The 16364-nt window shown below is 45.9% G+C and overlaps 1 protein-coding gene across 5 annotated transcripts in view; it reads right to left on the reverse strand.

Annotated features, from left to right (window-relative positions):
- The window catches only part of Stard13 (StAR related lipid transfer domain containing 13), a 210722-nt gene that overhangs the window by 163729 nt on the left and 30629 nt on the right, over positions 1–16364 (reverse strand). For 3 of the 5 annotated variants that reach the window (XM_032886564.1, XM_032886562.1, XM_032886566.1), the window contains exon 1: positions 2365–2684. The exons of the other annotated variants lie outside the window; for them this stretch is intronic. In XM_032886564.1, the coding sequence (XP_032742455.1) occupies positions 2365–2533 (169 nt within the window). In that variant the 5' untranslated portion in view covers positions 2534–2684. Of the gene's footprint in view, positions 1–2364; positions 2685–16364 lie in introns of those variants that run through there. 5 annotated transcript variants of the gene reach the window in all.

Raw genomic sequence — 16364 nt, forward strand, 5'->3', positions numbered from 1 at the left:
ACGTCGATCTAGTGCAAAAGTTTCTCTGAAAGACCTAAAGGAGAATGCTGGTGCACGTTTACTGCTGGTGCCTGTCATTTTATGACACGGATATACAAATATAATACACTAACTTTTATATGCACTCTGCTTTAATTGGATAATTAAAGGTTGTTAGGTATCCTGTACTACTGGGTACTAACCATTCAAACAGAACCAAACTCATCGCTCCCACTCTAGGAATAAAGCCTGACTGGAAATCAGAGGAGGAGGAGCCAACTCGGATTCTGTCATGGAGTGCTTGCTGTCTGTACTTGCACAGTCTTTGGTATATTATAGCACCCCAAACCCACTAGAGGTCCAGCCTTTGATTTAGCATTCAGTATAAAAACCAAAACTCAGTACAGTACATGGAAGAGCATGAGTCTCAGGATTTGTGTTCAAATGCCAGCTCTTCTGTAAGGCTCCGAATGGCGTGTGCCTCTGTTTTCTCATCTTTACAATGGATCCAAAGTGGCAACTAACTAAAAGCACTTTTTTTTTTGACAGAATAAAGTAGCATTCATAATTCTCACAGCCTGATAGGTTGCACATGCTCCATTAACATCCCGTGGTGTGACCCCAAACCAATCTATCAATATCTGATTTAAAAAAAATCATTTTATATCTGCTCAGGAAACATTGTGTGATATTAACCCATCATGAGTTCTGAGTCACTAGAGGGTAGGAACCCTTTCCTGTTTCCTACCCGTAGCTTTTAACCCTTAGGAATCCACTCACCCCAATCATTCCATTACACCATAAAAAACAAGGAGCTGCCTCCCAGGTTCTAAATATGAAAAATAAAACACAGACAGAGATACGGTGTTCGTATAAAGAATGACCCACTCTCGGTGGTAATTCACCAAGAACAACCATTATCCCAAAAGAACATGTCAGTGGCTGACACTACATTTAAAGAAGATTGGGAAGACAATTCATGTAGGTCTACATGCTGTTTCTAACATACGTCCTTTATACACACGTGGAGAAACAAGTACAGCCTGCATATGACAGATTCCCGTCACTTACTAAGTCCCAATGTCTACAGGATCATATACCTAATACCCAACACACCCCCACGGTAAGAAGTTTCTGAAGAGAAAATGGAGCTGGTTCTTACTCTGCACTGAATGTATTTTTAAATCCAGCCACCGGGGATACTTTTGTTTCTATTCAAGTGAGACTTGCACACAGAGTTCATGGAGTGACTTAATATCCTTCCTGAAATCAGACTGGTATGCGGCCCCAGTATCCTTCACACATAGCCAGTTCCTGAACCTTCCCAAACAAATGCCGATTTCCAAGGAGACAATCTCGTTAAAGGCCGTTGCTAGAATATGTATTGTTCCTTTTGGAGACATTACAGTAAGATCTTTTAAGATTACAGACTTTAACTTCCCCTCTAAAATTCAATATAATCTCAAATTCATTTATCTAACTGGGAACTGTGTTTTCATAATAGCTCTTGAAATTCCTGGTAGGGCCAATGTAATGGTTCAGTTAGGTCTGTAGTTAGGAGCGAGGTGACTATTTACTGACTGTGGATAGATGTGTCTGTCTTTTAAATGGTTACCAGCTCAGTGGCTCGCTTCCCATTCTTTGGATTTCTACCACACAGGGACATGTTTTAAGCTTTAAGCCTTAAAAAAAATCATGAGTTTTATTAATGTTCAGGGTACAAGAGTTTTTAATTTTTTTCCCCCGAGAATAGAAAAGGATCAGTTAGTCTGAATCAGTACTGTCAACTTGCCTTAGGAAGCCAGGGCTAAGGGTGTGTACTCATAGGCTCTGTTTTGAGGTGAAGAGTCACATTTATCCTTTAGCAAGAAAACCATGTCAACAAATCAGTGGTAACTATCCACACAAACACACAGACAGGAAGAGAATGTAATTCAAGTTGTCAGTCCGATGGCCTTAAGGTAAGATTCCTGCTGTTTCCCTTCAATGAAGATGTACTATAAACCCTGGGCATTAGCCACCAGCTCTCTGCTCTCTCCCCAATTAAACAAACAAGTGTCCACTTTTAAATGTGACCAGAGTATGAGTTTACCTGCAGAAAAGTTCCCCAAGACACACACTGAGTAAACCTTCCTCACTTGCTCTGTTGACACACGGAGGATTAGGAATTCATGATTCACGTCCTGCTGGAAATATTTTTGTGAGTTAGGCGGCGCTCAGTGCTGTGACAGACTGCTTAGAACCGAGGTCTAAAGTTATTTGAAAGAATTCCACGCAGCGTGGCATAAGAATCCGTGCGGTGTACAGTGCAAACACTAACTTTGTAAGTAGCACAAGACGGAGCCAACAGAAATAAGCGGCACCTTGGCAGTGCCCGCAACTCACCTTGCTGAATTTTAGTCACTAGGTGATGGCGCGCTAGGATCCGGCTCATCCTGTAGGGAGAGCGTCTGGCAGTCTGATCAAATCGCAAGTACATCTCCTGGCTCTCAGGTGTCAAGGGATTTAGACAGTAGCAGCCTGCAGCCGGCGTCCTGGGCACCTGACTGAACATCTCGGGAGAGTTTCCACTGCCACCTCAGCTGCCGGTGGCTTTTCGCAGCTGTCTCCAGCCTCGGGCAAAGGCACCGAGCCCCAGGAGAGAGCCACAGACCCAGCGATTTTTAAAAAGAAAAAGGAGTGCCAAAAGCCACAAGTCAGAATTCCAACCCTCCGGGGCTCTCACGTGACCTCGGGAGCCAATCACAGGAGGAGGAGAAAGTACTGGGCGTGTCCATCAGCCCAAAGCTGACCGCGAGGCTGCACCAGCAGCTGAGATCCTTCATGTTAATAGCTATTAGAGAATTAGAAGCGCCTGGGGCTCACCAAGCCCCCCAACACCAGAGCTGAGAGAGGAGAGGGACACAGAGAGGACAGGAGGGGCCGAACACGCCCTGGCGTAGGAACTTTTTGAGGTTATGAAAGACAAAGTTTTTTACTTTCCTAAAGTCAGCGGCAACTAGGTTTAATCAAAAAAAAAAAAAACAAAAGAAGGTAGCCGTGTTACCTGCAGCTGTGTATTTGAAATACACCATTTCAAGTAAGTACGGGTCGCTGCGGATAAAATACTAGCCTTCATCACAACGGAATTAATGAAATAAAACGTTTCTAAAGAAAAACAAACTTTTGAATCCTATGTTGACACTAGGGTAAATAAAGACCCTCGGGACCACCATTGGACAGGGGAGCTAGAAAAGATGCTCTTCTTACAGAGAAGACCTAAAGAGACAACCTGAACACCCAGCCCTGCTCCTTTAATTTGTCCACTTCCTCCAGTTTTTCATCACCACTAAACAACTGCAAAGTACTAGTCATATGGAAGCCGCTGCCAAGAATCACTACACAGGATGCAGGTGGCCTTTCAAAGATCCTGGGTAGGCTGCTGGTCCACGGGGAACTAGTGGGAACTTATAGTAAGTGCTAATAAAGGCTTATAGTGAGCATATGTCTCAATTTAAAAAGAACACGAGAGAGGAGACTAGCATAATGCTAGTCGAACAACATTATTTCTGACTGGAGGGGTGGTAACAAGTCAGACCCAGCCAGAGAGACTGGTTTTAAAAAACAGAACCAAAATTCCCAAACCAAAAAACCACGACAGAAACAAAGTCCAGGAGTTCTGACAGGAGAAGCCGGGGAGAGCTCTCTCTGCAGGAGAGTTCTGTATCCACAGGCACCGCAGGGAGAGCCAGAGGGTGTGGGTAAAGCAACTGCTAGTCAGTTTAACCATAGCTGAGGAGCCATATGAAAGCCATCATAATTTCTCCTCCCCAGCTCTTTGCTCTTTACAAGTGGTTGATGCAAACAAACAAACAAACACAAACATAAACAAAAAACCCTCCACCACCATCACCATCACCACCACCAAACAACAACAACAAAAGGTAGAAAACTTAATGAATTCTAAGCCTGGAATTGAATGAATAGAATTCTTTGGATTCAGAAGCGTGCGTGTGCACCACACACAGAAAGAGAGAGAGAGAGAGAGAGAGAGAGAGAGAGAGAGAGAGAGAGAGAGAGAGAGAGAGAGTGGTCTTACTTTTGGCTGACTTAAAATGAAACCTAGCCTAGCTAATAACTAAACACTTTGAGCAGAAAGTTTAACTGGGAGGGGGAGAGATGGTTCAGCGGCTGAGAACTCTGGCTACTCTTCCACAGTACCTGGGTCGGATTCCTAGCAACCAAATAACAATTCGCAAGGGCCCAGGGTTCTAGTTCCAGGGACCGGATAACCTTTTCTGGTGTCTGTCACTGGTACACACACATACACTCAGGCACATAGGCATATGCATAAAATCAGCAAAGTTTTTAAAAGGTTTAATCCGACTCCAGTGAAGACCTTACTTCCTGTTACTATTGCTTCGTCCTCCTCATCAGCATTTAGTGCCTTTCCGTGTGGAAATTTTTGCTGGCCTGATTTTTATAACTTTCTCTCATGATAATAGCGAATGAGCCTCATTTGATGACTACGCAAAAAGAGGCAAGATAATTTTCAGGCAGAAAAGGAGAGAATGTTACAGGATCATATGTTGCTTTGTGTTCTTGTTGGGATCTGAGGAGTTTGTTCTCCATTGATTTGTGGAAGGTTCAGAGGTGTGTGTGTAAAGCTTGGTAAGTCAGAAGCGGCTGTGTGAACAGTGAAGAGGTTAAACTCGGGAACACAGTAACAGATGCCATTAGCCGAGCTCACAGAATCAGCGTTGGCTCTCGTGGGACTGAGACTCTACTTTGGGTATGTCAGCTTGACAGTCCAGAACGGGGGCATCGAGCCAGATGTGAGGAGTCATCACCGTCTCACTCTGGGGGAATGGAAGACGGGTGGAGAAAGAGAGAAGGAATGGCATGGTGTTTGGGAAAATGAGAAACTGTGTTTCAAGAAGCTAAGCAAGGCAGGAAATAGTGTGTAGTCACTTTATAGCTATGAAGAACCCTTGAGGGCTGGACATCCCAGCTGCCAAGATCGTAATTCATTGCTCTCTTGGCTACATTTTTAAAATAAATGGAGTGATTCTCAGAAGCACTATAGTAACTGAAAAAAATAAATGTGACAATATTGCCCGGTCCCTTGTATAATGAGGAATGGGCTCTGAAAGAGCCTAGAATACCTTACTCTGAAAACATCAAGGTCGTAACTATGTATTATTGAACATGTGCGGCATCAACATGAAAACAATGTTGCATCGCTGGGCAATAGAGAACAAACACTGAACTGGGGGGAAAGGTTAGATTCTTAATTGATAGAAATGCAATTTAGAACAAAGCCTGACCTCTAGAAGGCCAGCTTTGATATATATATATATATATTTTTTTTTTTTTTTAAAGAGCAACCAAGGATAAGAGCCTCGTCTCCTCCACACCATAAGCGACACCCTAAGGTCTTACATTAGAGCCCAGGCAGTATCCGTTAATCCAGCCAACTGCCCGCTGTGTTTTTGCCACCTTATATTTCTAGAGCGGTTTATTTGAAGTAGATGGGTTGAGAATTTGTTTTATAATAACATATTGCCATTGCTGTGAAACCTTTGTGCATGAGTTGCTTTTATTACGTAGTCCCAGTGGGAAAATCCCAACAGAGGTGGACGGTGGTGTTCTGCTCGACTGCTGCTGACCTCTCTGGGCTTGTCTGCCACCCTGCTCTGGTGAGCAAGTGAGTGAAGAACTAAGGGACAAGGACTGAGGGAGGCAAGGGACTGAGAGTGTTGGGCACCTACGTGCCAGGCCTCTGCCGCTTACCGTTCCTGCTTATCAATTTGTGCGGTGCCATAGTTTGTGAAAAAGGAGGTAGAGAACCATAGAGGTGAAGCAATGGCCTGCTGGTAAGCAAGGAAGCCACTGTTTGTCTCTAAGCTGATGACATTTTAACCCTTTCTATTACTACTCACTAGGAACCGGAAAAGGAAAAAAAAAATGCGGGAGAAATCATTAGGCGATAGATTTTGGGGAAAGGATGTTGAAAATCATCATGACCTCCGTGTTGTTGTGCGGTGCTGGATTGTGTAAATAGAGATGCAAGCATGGGATGGGTCGGATTCCACTGGGATTAGTCCGGGGGCCTCTTAGGCGTGATGGCTGAGCACTAGACTCCGCTCAAAGGGAAGCAGCAGGTGCCCACAGCCTGGTACCTCTGTGACAATGCTGATGTGGCTGTTTCCACTGGATTGAAATATTCCCTCACAGAGGGAATGAAGGATGCTTCTAAGACTTGGGAAGTAAACTGAACTTATAAGGCTCAGGAAATTCAGAAGCTTGCAGATTCTTAGAGCCCATCAGGCTATCTCAGCAGCAACAGTGGAGGGGGAAACAAACCCTCCCAGTGGGATGGGCAGAGCTGCCTAGAGTCCCTGAGAGAAAGAGCCCCACAGTGCAGCATTGTGCGTTCCCCCAAGCTGAGTTGGGCCTCTCAGTGCTGCTGCTGTGTGCTCCTTTAAGTAACCTCTTACCGGTGGACCTATGAGGACCAGGTAAATTCACTGCTTCACCAACCCAGACGGGGGTGGAATGATTCCTTTGGTGTGTCATCATGCCATTATCCACCGCTCTCTGCTTATTTCAAGGCCGATGGCAGTTGTCTGGTCTTTGCCATGGTATTCATTCTCAAGGCAAACACTCCAGATGCAGTCAAAACTTTGAAATTTGACCTCTACACAAAACTCGGGATACTTAAAATGTCTGCATCTTTTGACGGATGATCCCAGATGAGCAGTCCGAGGAATCCTGCACACGAGTGGCAGAAAGCTAGGAGTGATTTGATAGACGCCTCCCTCATACATTCCAGCCTCCTCAGCAGGTCGTCTGTGTGGATGGAGCCAAGGAATTGCTGCCAAGCCCGGGAGTATTTGAGATACAAACGCAGCAGCGCAGCAGCGAGTTGCAAAACTGATTAAAAGGCTGCTTTTGAAACCGCGTGAAGCCACAGGCTCCAGGTGCGTGTCAGAGCCTTCCTACAGGGTCAATGTTATTGGGACGTGTGTGTCTATCTCTGTGCCAATGGCCTTCCTAGCCTAAAGGCACCACAAGCTTAATGCCAAGTGCAGGTAGGTCAGTCATGCCAACTGACAGCTATGGGAACAGCCTTTGGGGACAGGCATCATATCGGATCCTTTGGATCAGCACCCCACCTGCAAACAGTGGCTCCCATTCTGAGATCAGGAAGATGCTGTTGACAGTCTCAGTGTTGAGCATGGCCAGAGGTTCATTCCCCCAGAATGGACCTCGCGGAGGCCCTGGGAATGTACGGATAGCCAGTGATCTGTCTGTCCTGGCTTGATACCACAACTCTTATGCAACCAAACTGAATCTAACTTTTCTTTCATGAGTCAGAGATCTCCTTTTCCTTCCACTCAGGTGGCTCGTCCTGGGGCTGGAGAGGCCGCTCAGTAGTTAAGAGCATGGGGTGACCTTACTGAGGACCTGAGTTTAGTTCCCAGCACCCACAGGGCAACTCAAAAATCATTGTAGCTAGAATATCAGGGGATCTGACACCCTCTACTGACGTCTGAAGCATTACATGCCCATGGTGCATGAACATACATGCAGGCAAAACACTCAGACACATTAAAAAAAAAGCAACCTATGGCCTTCTGAAACACTGTTACGACCGTTCTCTAGTTTTATTATCAGTCCGTCCTGTGAACCGTCATGTGTCACACTAATTACTTGCTCACAGCGAATCCATCTGTGCACTGTATCTGTTGGGAGCAGCTGTCGATCCAGGATTTAGAAGAGACATTAAATGTCTTCTGATGCGGCTGATGGAGCACCACTGTACTTTCCCTATGAGATCAATTTGTCCTCTGCCTTCCCAGACAGTCCACAGTCTCTCCCAGAGAACCCCAAGGTGTTTAAGAAGGAAACACTCTGTAGAGTTTCCAGCCAGTCACCCTAACTCTGCCATGGGGAGGGAGGCAGGACCAATCTACGTCTTCTCAAATAGCACTGACCCTTGGGGTGATCTCAGCCATTAGATGTCATTGGTGAGAATCTTCTGAAGGCTGGACATTTCTTCTCATCCCACCTCATGACATAACTATTCCTTGTGATCGTGGCTTTCTTTTGTGTTTATTTCAGTCCGCCCCCATCCCTTTGAGAACAAGGCTCTTCCCCTAAACTCAGAGCCCCAGATATGACCCAGGGTTGTGGCCTTCCTGCTGTGTGCACACTTAACAGTCAGAGTTCTGCTCTTTCACAATGTAGGGTGGCGTTGTGGGAAGTTTTGCTTGTTTTAATTTCTGTTTACTCATTTGTGAATTCGGCCTTTGCATCACCTCTGTAGGTGTGAGAGCAATGAAACAGTCCTCACCTGTGACTGACTCTGTGGGAGAAGAAGGGAAAGAAAATCATACAAAGCTTGGGATCCTGTGCGGGAGGCAGTGTCTGTTGGCCCAGACGGTTTTATGGTTGATAGAAAGCTATGTGGTGTTCATGTACTCTCCTAATAGCCACCATTAGGTGAGTTTCCTCTGTGCTTTTAACAACTGTGTGCTCGAGGATATAAGATGTTAGAGTTTTTGAAATCTTTGAGATGGTTTCATGATTCTTGGCTCCAATGATTTATTTTTATGTAGTTTCTTCTGATGCTAAACAAAAATACGTTTGATACAAAAGGCGAAAAGATGTGTGTATGTGGCAGGGCGGGTGGGAAGGTGAGGAGAGACAGAGCAAGAGTGAGAACATTCTTCAGAATTACAAGTCACACAACCCTGTGTTTTAGTAGGTGGCACTGTGAGTCTCGCCTTACCATACTCTCAGCTGTAGGAAAAAGAATAATTTCTGGCCTTTGGGAGAAAAAAATCTGAAACTGTATCTATTTTACACTTCTGGTGTAACAATTTGACACATGTATGTACATTGTAGCCATTACTACAGTCAAATTAACCTGTCCGTCAATACCCAAGGTTGCTGGGGGTGAAGACATTTAAAATCTGCTTTCTTGTTGTACTGGCTGGTTTTGTGTGTCAACTTGACACAAGCTAGAGTCATCAGAGAGGAAGGAGCCCCCGCTGAGGAAACGCCTCCATGAGATCCAGCTTCTCAATCAGTGATCAATGGGGAGGCCCAGCCCATTGTGGGTGGTGCCATCTCTGGGCTGGTGGTCCTGGGTTCAGAAAGCAGGCTGAGCAAGCCAGGGGGAGGAAGCCAGTAAGCAGTACCCCTCCATGGCCTCTGCATCAGCTCTGCCTCCAGGTTCCTGCCCTGTGTGACTTCCTTCCATAATGAACAGCAGTATGAAGTGCGAGGCCACCAAACCCTTTCCTTCCCAACTCGCCTTTTAGTCCTGGTGTGTCCTTGCAGCAGTAGAAACCCTAAGACACGATGCACTGTGATCCACTGCAGTTACCTCTGCACACTGATGTCCAGAATGTATGCAATTGTGATGGAGAGGTCTCCTCTTCTGATCAATGTCTCACATCCTACCCGTGCCCTTCCTTCCCAAGTCCCTATCGAGTGTGCTCTACTCTGCCTCTCTAGGCCCACGTTTCCATTGTACACACAAGTGAGATCATGAGGTGTGTGTGTCTCTTTGTACATCTGCCTTATCTGCTTAGTACAGTGCCCCCTAGGTTTGTCCATGGAGTAGCTCGGTGTTGCCTTTGCGGGGAACGCTTATTTATTTGAGAATATACATGCAAGAATATGTGGAGCTTCTCCTGAAATTTCCTGTGTCGTCAGAGCTCGGCGATTATCAGAGAGCACAGTGGCCTCTGGACAACCTTCCAGAGTGCCACTGAGTCTCATGGCACAGCCCTGTTTAAACAGACCAAGTAATAGGTGAATCGCCAGGCGTGGCTGCCTGCCCCAACAGCGTGACTCATCACTAATCAATCACAAGAGAATGCTTTGAGCACCCAAAAAAATGTGTTTGCAGCAAAGGACAGAACATCCCTGAGAGACGCTTGCAACTTAAATTTAAAATGCCCTATTTTATTTCCCGGCTTTGGGGGGGGTCTCGGGCTCTTCTTGATCTTGGCTTGATCTCAGTAATGGATTACATTAGAAGACCTATTTTGGCATTTCATTAATCAATCAACTCTTTGTAAGTAAAACATTAAGGGGGCAGAGTGGTGTGGAATGCACAATGCTTAGTTTTTGGTTGTTTTTTTTTTTAAGGAATAAGAATGTATAGCATAAAAGTATAAAGAAAATATGCTAAGATGTAATGTTGGCCATGAGTGACGCTTCTTGGGTTTCCACTTTTCAAACATTCTGACTAATTACATTCCTCACAGGATGAAAAGATAAAGCTGAGCCAACAACTCACACTAGAGGAGGCTGAGGAGAGGCCTCAGCCCCGGGGAAATTCCAGCACGCTCTGGGACGGAAAGCACACAGAAAAAGATGCCCATGGGCCCAAAGATGGTGGCACTGTCTTCCGCAGCACAGGCCCTGCGTGCTTGAGTTAAGCAAAATTTCCAGTGTTCTCAACACCCAGAGAAGAGAAAGCAGAGCTTGCAGAGTTCCTGCTCCACACTCTTGTTCCTGCAAATGGCCTCCATACACAGAGGCTGGGTGCCTGCCGGGGGACCAACAGTGCTGCGTCTTGTTACCTACCCAATCATCTTCCCCGAACACGGGAGAAAGTCTGCCTTCTCAGGATGCTACGCTTGCTCAGATTGCTCTGCCGTAAAGCCTCGAGCATTGCCATTCAACTGGAGTTGACCCTATGGTCTTTCCCGTGCCTACAAATGGTTCATACACACACACACACACACACACACACACACACACACACACACACACGCATACAAGCATGGGCATCTGTACATACACACATACATATACAAAAACACAAATGCACATGCGTGCACACGCACACATGGATGTACACAGACATACATGCACACACATAAGTTGACCATATATACACATGTGGATCAAAATCTAGCCCAGGACAAAAAGAGATGGAAATTAATCTTGTGTGAGTTCACTATCCAGTATGCATGCAAAGAAAAGGTAGGCCTGGTGACACTTCCTCGTAATTCCAGATTCGGGAATGAATACAGGGACATGTAGATGCCTGCAGCTCTCATAATCTACTCGGGAAAGCTAAGTAGTAGACTGAGGTACTGAGAGACCCTGCACACAGCACCTCTGAGGATGTCATCTGGCTGTCACATGCTTGCTTGTACATATGCATACGCATGCATACACGCACAAGCATTCACACAAATATGGGCGCACACATACAAAATTATCACAAAAAAATGAAGTAAAACAAAAAAGCAATCCACGATCTCCCAATGCAAGTTCCAGAAGGTCTAGCCAGTTCTCAAGGTCCTCAGGTGTCATGAGGTTTAGTGACATTTTTGCAGTCAACCCCTCCCCATTGGTATTCTTGTGTAACTTCCACTTTGAACTATTTCCTTTTGGAAAAGGGCTTATGTGCAGTTTGTAGGCCATGTTGATCTTTTCATCTTGGCACCGTGGAAGTAGACCCAGTGTCTAATAAAGTCTGAACTCAGCATTAAGAGCTCAAGTTTTTGCAAAGCTTCTGTAAGGCAAAGGACACTGTGGTTAGGACAAAACGGCAACCAACAGATTGGGAAAAGATCTTTACCAATCCTACAACAGATAGAGGGCTTATATCCAAAATATACAAAGAACTGAAGAAGTTAGACAGCAGGGAGACAAATAACCCTATTAAAAAATGGGGTTCAGAGCTAAACAGAGAATTCACAGCTGAGGAATGCCGAATGGCTGAGAAACACCTAAAGAAATGTTCAACATCTTTAGTCATCAGGGAAATGCAAATCAAAACAACCCTGAGATTTCACCTCACACCAGTGAGAATGGCTAAGATCAAAAACTCAGGTGACAGCAAATGCTGGCGAGGATGTGGAGAAAGGGGAACACTCCTCCATTGTTGGTGGGGTTGCAGACTGCTACAACCATTCTGGAAATCAGTCTGGAGGTTCCTCAGAAAATTGGACATTGAACTGCCTGAGGATCCAGCTATACCTCTCCTGGGCATATACCCAAAAGATGCCCCAACATATAAAAAAAGACACGTGCTCCACTATGTTCATCGCAGCCTTATTTATAATAGCCAGAAGCTGGAAAGAACCCAGATGCCCTTCAACAGAGGAATGGATACAGAAAATGTGGTACATCTACACAATGGAATATTACTCAGCTATCAAAAACAATGACTTTGTGAAATTAAATGAGGGCAAATGGTTGGAACTGGAAACTATCATCCTGAGTGAGCTAACCCAATCACAGAAAGACATACATGGTATGTACTCATTGATAAGTGGCTATTAGCCCAAATGCTTGAATTACCCTAGATGCCTAGAACAACTGAAACTCAAGACGGATGATCAAAATGTGAATGCAGATCGCTCCTGAGAGACACAGCCAGAATACAGCAAATACAGAGGCGTATGCCAGCAGGAAACCACTGAACTGAGAACAGGACCCCTGTTGAAGGAATCAGAGAAAGAACTGGAAGAGCTTGAAGGAGCTCGAGACCCCATATGTACAGCAATGCCAACCAACCAGAGCTTCCAGGGACTAAGCCACTACCCTAAGACTATACATGGACTGACCCTGGACTCTGACCTCGTAGGTTGCAATGAATATCCTAGTAAGAGCACCAGTGGAAGGGGAAGCCCTGGGTCCTGCTAAGACTGAACCCCTAGTGAACTAGACTGTTGGGGAGAGGGCAGCAATGGGGGGAGGGTTGGGAGGGGAACACCCATAAGGAAGGGGAGGGGGGAGGGGGATGTTTGCCCGGAAACCGGGAAAGGGAATAACACTCGAAATGTACATAAGAAATACTCAAGTTAATAATAATAAAAAAATATATATATTGTAAAAAAAAAAAAAAAAAAAAAAGAGCTCAAGTTTTATCTTACCCCTACTACGCTTGCAGCACGACTTGAACTTAGGCCCCGGTCTGCCTCCCTGCCCCAGGCTCCCAGAAATAAGACTCAGACTCAACATACACTTACAACGATCTTGGCCGTGTAGTAGACCATCGACTCACCTCTGACTAGATATAACTAAAGATACCCATTTATTTTAGCCCTCATTTTGCCTCGTGGCTGATCGCCTGTGCTCACCTCCTTCCGGGCTCCTCCCCCTCCCCTCCCAGAATTCTTCCTCCTCCTGATGTCCCACCTCTATTTTCTGCTTAAGTCATAAACCGTAGGCTTTTTCATTGACAAGTGGTGGACGCATCCCTGCAATATACAAGATGTGCACCCCTCACTTCTCCCCTTAGCGAGCACAAGAGCACATAAGAACAAGAATCTCCCCCATCACAGACCTACCACAGAGTAGCCATTTATAATCAAATACTTTAAACAGTTACTGGTAAAGAACAATCGAGGTGCTTCCTCCCTAGTCTGCTTTTATCACAGGGTTGACTACTTAGAACCGCTCCTGGGCAGAATTCCATTGTTTCATTCTACGGCTGGATTTCTATATTTGGGGAAACAATAGTCCTACAGCAGACAGAGTTTCACAGTAGTGTTTGCTCCAGGACCCTTGGCAAGACCACCTGACTGATCGTCTCTGGACAAAGAACAGTTAAACCACAGCTACTTCTATGAGCCATAATTATCACCCATTCTAGAATCAATGCATTTCCTAATTGATGATTTATATCTTTGCTCGATTATTTCCTCTAATGTAAATGACATCTAGACAGTGCATCAAGCTGGTAAGGCTGGAGACTGTGCTTGGAAAGGTTTGTACTGAATTTTTAGAGAACTGAGAGGTACCCATCAGCGTGCACATCCTGCATGCTTTTTAAGGTGGATGAATCCTATAAACGACTTCTCATCCTTTGCCCTTCAGCCAAATGTCTTAAGACGTGACTTGTCCCGTGAAGACTACAAATGTTGTCTGAGGGGTTGGCTCAATGTTTGCTGTGCAAACATGAGGAACCAGGTTTGGATTCTCTTCATCCACAGAATTCCAGCAGGATCCTGCAACCCTGGCACCGTGGAGTGGAGACAGGTGGATTCCTGGAACTCACTGACCAACCAGTCCAGCTAACTGGATTGCTCCAGCTTCAGTGAGAGATGTTGGCTTGGAAAATAAGATAGAAAGCAATGGGAAAGAGCACCGATGCTGGCTTCTGACTTCTGCCTCCTACAGGCACTCCTTCGCACAACACACATGCACACACACGCACACACACGCACACACACACACATGCACACGCGCGCGCGCACACACACACACACACACACACACACACACAACGTTTCCTGTAAAGGAGTTGGGGATGGAGAAATCGATGTTCTCAAGCCCTAGCCTGTCCATGTCGGTTTCCTTCCTACAGAATCTAATTTTTAGAACTTAGCAAGAGACATAAATGATCTACTAATGATTCATTATGTTAAGTCTATTTTTCTGAAGGGGGCAAGGAAGGGGGAAGGAAACAAAGCGGGGTGGGGGACAAAGGTTTACAGACAGAGGCCATTTGCTTCTTAGGTGACAGCCATCTGACTGTAATGTTACTCCGTGCAGTCCTTTCAACTAGTTCCTGCTCCCTGTTGTCCCTGGAACCAAGTAACTGTTGAGCCCTGGAACTACATCCGGAGCCCCGCGACTGTTCCCTTCATCTGAAGGTCAGTCAGGGAGGCAGCAGGCACCACTGCTTGTTTAGTACTCGGGAGAGTCTGCTGTCAACGCCCTCTGATGTGTGCAGACGGTTTCATTTGTTCCTTCCCTAACAAAAATGCTGGTGGCCCTTCCAGGCATTAACTAACAAGATGAGAGTGGGAAGTCGGCTGACTGTGAAGAAGCAGTGCTCTCTGGACTCAGCAAGTGGCGATTGCACTTAGGAACTCAGAGCGTGAGTTCTGTCACAGCGTGCCCAAGACGCGTGCATGCTGGCAGAATCCCAGCATGGGGACCAGGAGTGGGACTTGTTGACGATGAGAGTTGTTCTTAAAGATGTGGCCCCTGGCAGGTTGATCATATCCCAGGAGAGGGTCATACTCCAGGAGTATATGGGCAGCACCAACTGCTTCAAAAGAGAACAAAAAGTTGGATGATTTGGGATGGGTTGAGCTGGGAGGGGTTGGGGGGAGAGGGTGAATGTGATTAAACTCCACTGTATGAAATGCCCAAAGAATTATTTTTTGAAAAGCATAAAATGCTCAAAGGATTAATTTTACAAAGACAAAAATATCGCAAGAAAGGAAAGTACTATGTGACAGCAAAGGGGAAATGATTTCTTAAAAAAAAATTATATCCTTAGAATCAGGGCCCGGTGATGCACACCTTTACTCCTAGCACTTGGGAGGCAGAGACAGTGGGATCTCTATGAGTTCCAGGCCAGTGTGGTCTCAGTGAGTTCCAGGCCAGTTCCAGGTCTCAGTGAGTTCCAGGCCAGCCAGGGACACAAGGAAACTCTGTCTCAAAAATGAAGACAAGTTCTACCCTTAGGATCACAAGACTTTCCATCTCTGTCTCCATCAGAAGAAGTCATGCACCCCTAAGTAGTGGTTTAGTTTATCTGCACAGACTCATACCACGTGGTCGTTGTAACATTGGGTAGGACAGGCTGATTTGACAACATCCTGCCAATTCTTGTGTGGTCTCAAACTTGCCTTGCTGATTCCTCTTCTTTTACTATAATGAGTAGCAGAACGCCTGAAAGCGAGGGTCCATGGGAGATCATTAGCGCTCTGAGTCTGTTGGAAGTAGGCTGCATTCTTAATCTGCCTCAAATAAAATGTAGTAAGGGATATGCAATACTCACAGTCCCTCTTGGGCTAACACACCTCCGATGCAGCCGGGAAAGTAAGAGGTGTGGGTGGGAATCATCTGCATGTGGGGTGGTTTGAATGAGGACTGCCCGCCCCTTAGCTTAGCCTCACGCATCTGGAACTGTTTGGGAAGGTTTAGGTGGCACAGCCTTGCGGGAGGAAGGATGTCACCGAGGACAGGGCCTTTGGGGTTGAAATCCACTCTTGGCATTTCCAGTTCACTCTGCTTGCTCTGTGCTTGTGGTAAAGGGTGTGAGCTCTCAGCTCCCTGCCCTGGCTGCCATGCTCATCACCGGCTGCCTTGTTTCCTGGCCAATGAGAACCCTGAGCCGTAAGCCAATATAAACTCTTTCTTCCCCGTAAGTTGCTCTGTCGCAATGCTTCGCCACGAGAACGGAAGAGTAACCAACCAATACAGCGTGTGTCGTCGCTTCTCGTCTGAAGTCATTCCTTCAGTCAAAAATATTTACTGTGTCTCTTCAGGACTGTGGGATGAAGTGACGAGCCACTCGTGAGCGCTCTGGTAGGTTAGGGCAGGGCCGAGGTCCACTCTAAACATGGGTGGGAAGCAGCTGTGTACGTGAGGCATTGTTTATGCTGTTCAGGCAGACAGATTATCTT

Source organism: Rattus rattus, chromosome 16 (genome assembly GCF_011064425.1).
Source record: "Rattus rattus isolate New Zealand chromosome 16, Rrattus_CSIRO_v1, whole genome shotgun sequence".
Taxonomy (NCBI): domain Eukaryota; kingdom Metazoa; phylum Chordata; class Mammalia; order Rodentia; family Muridae; genus Rattus; species Rattus rattus.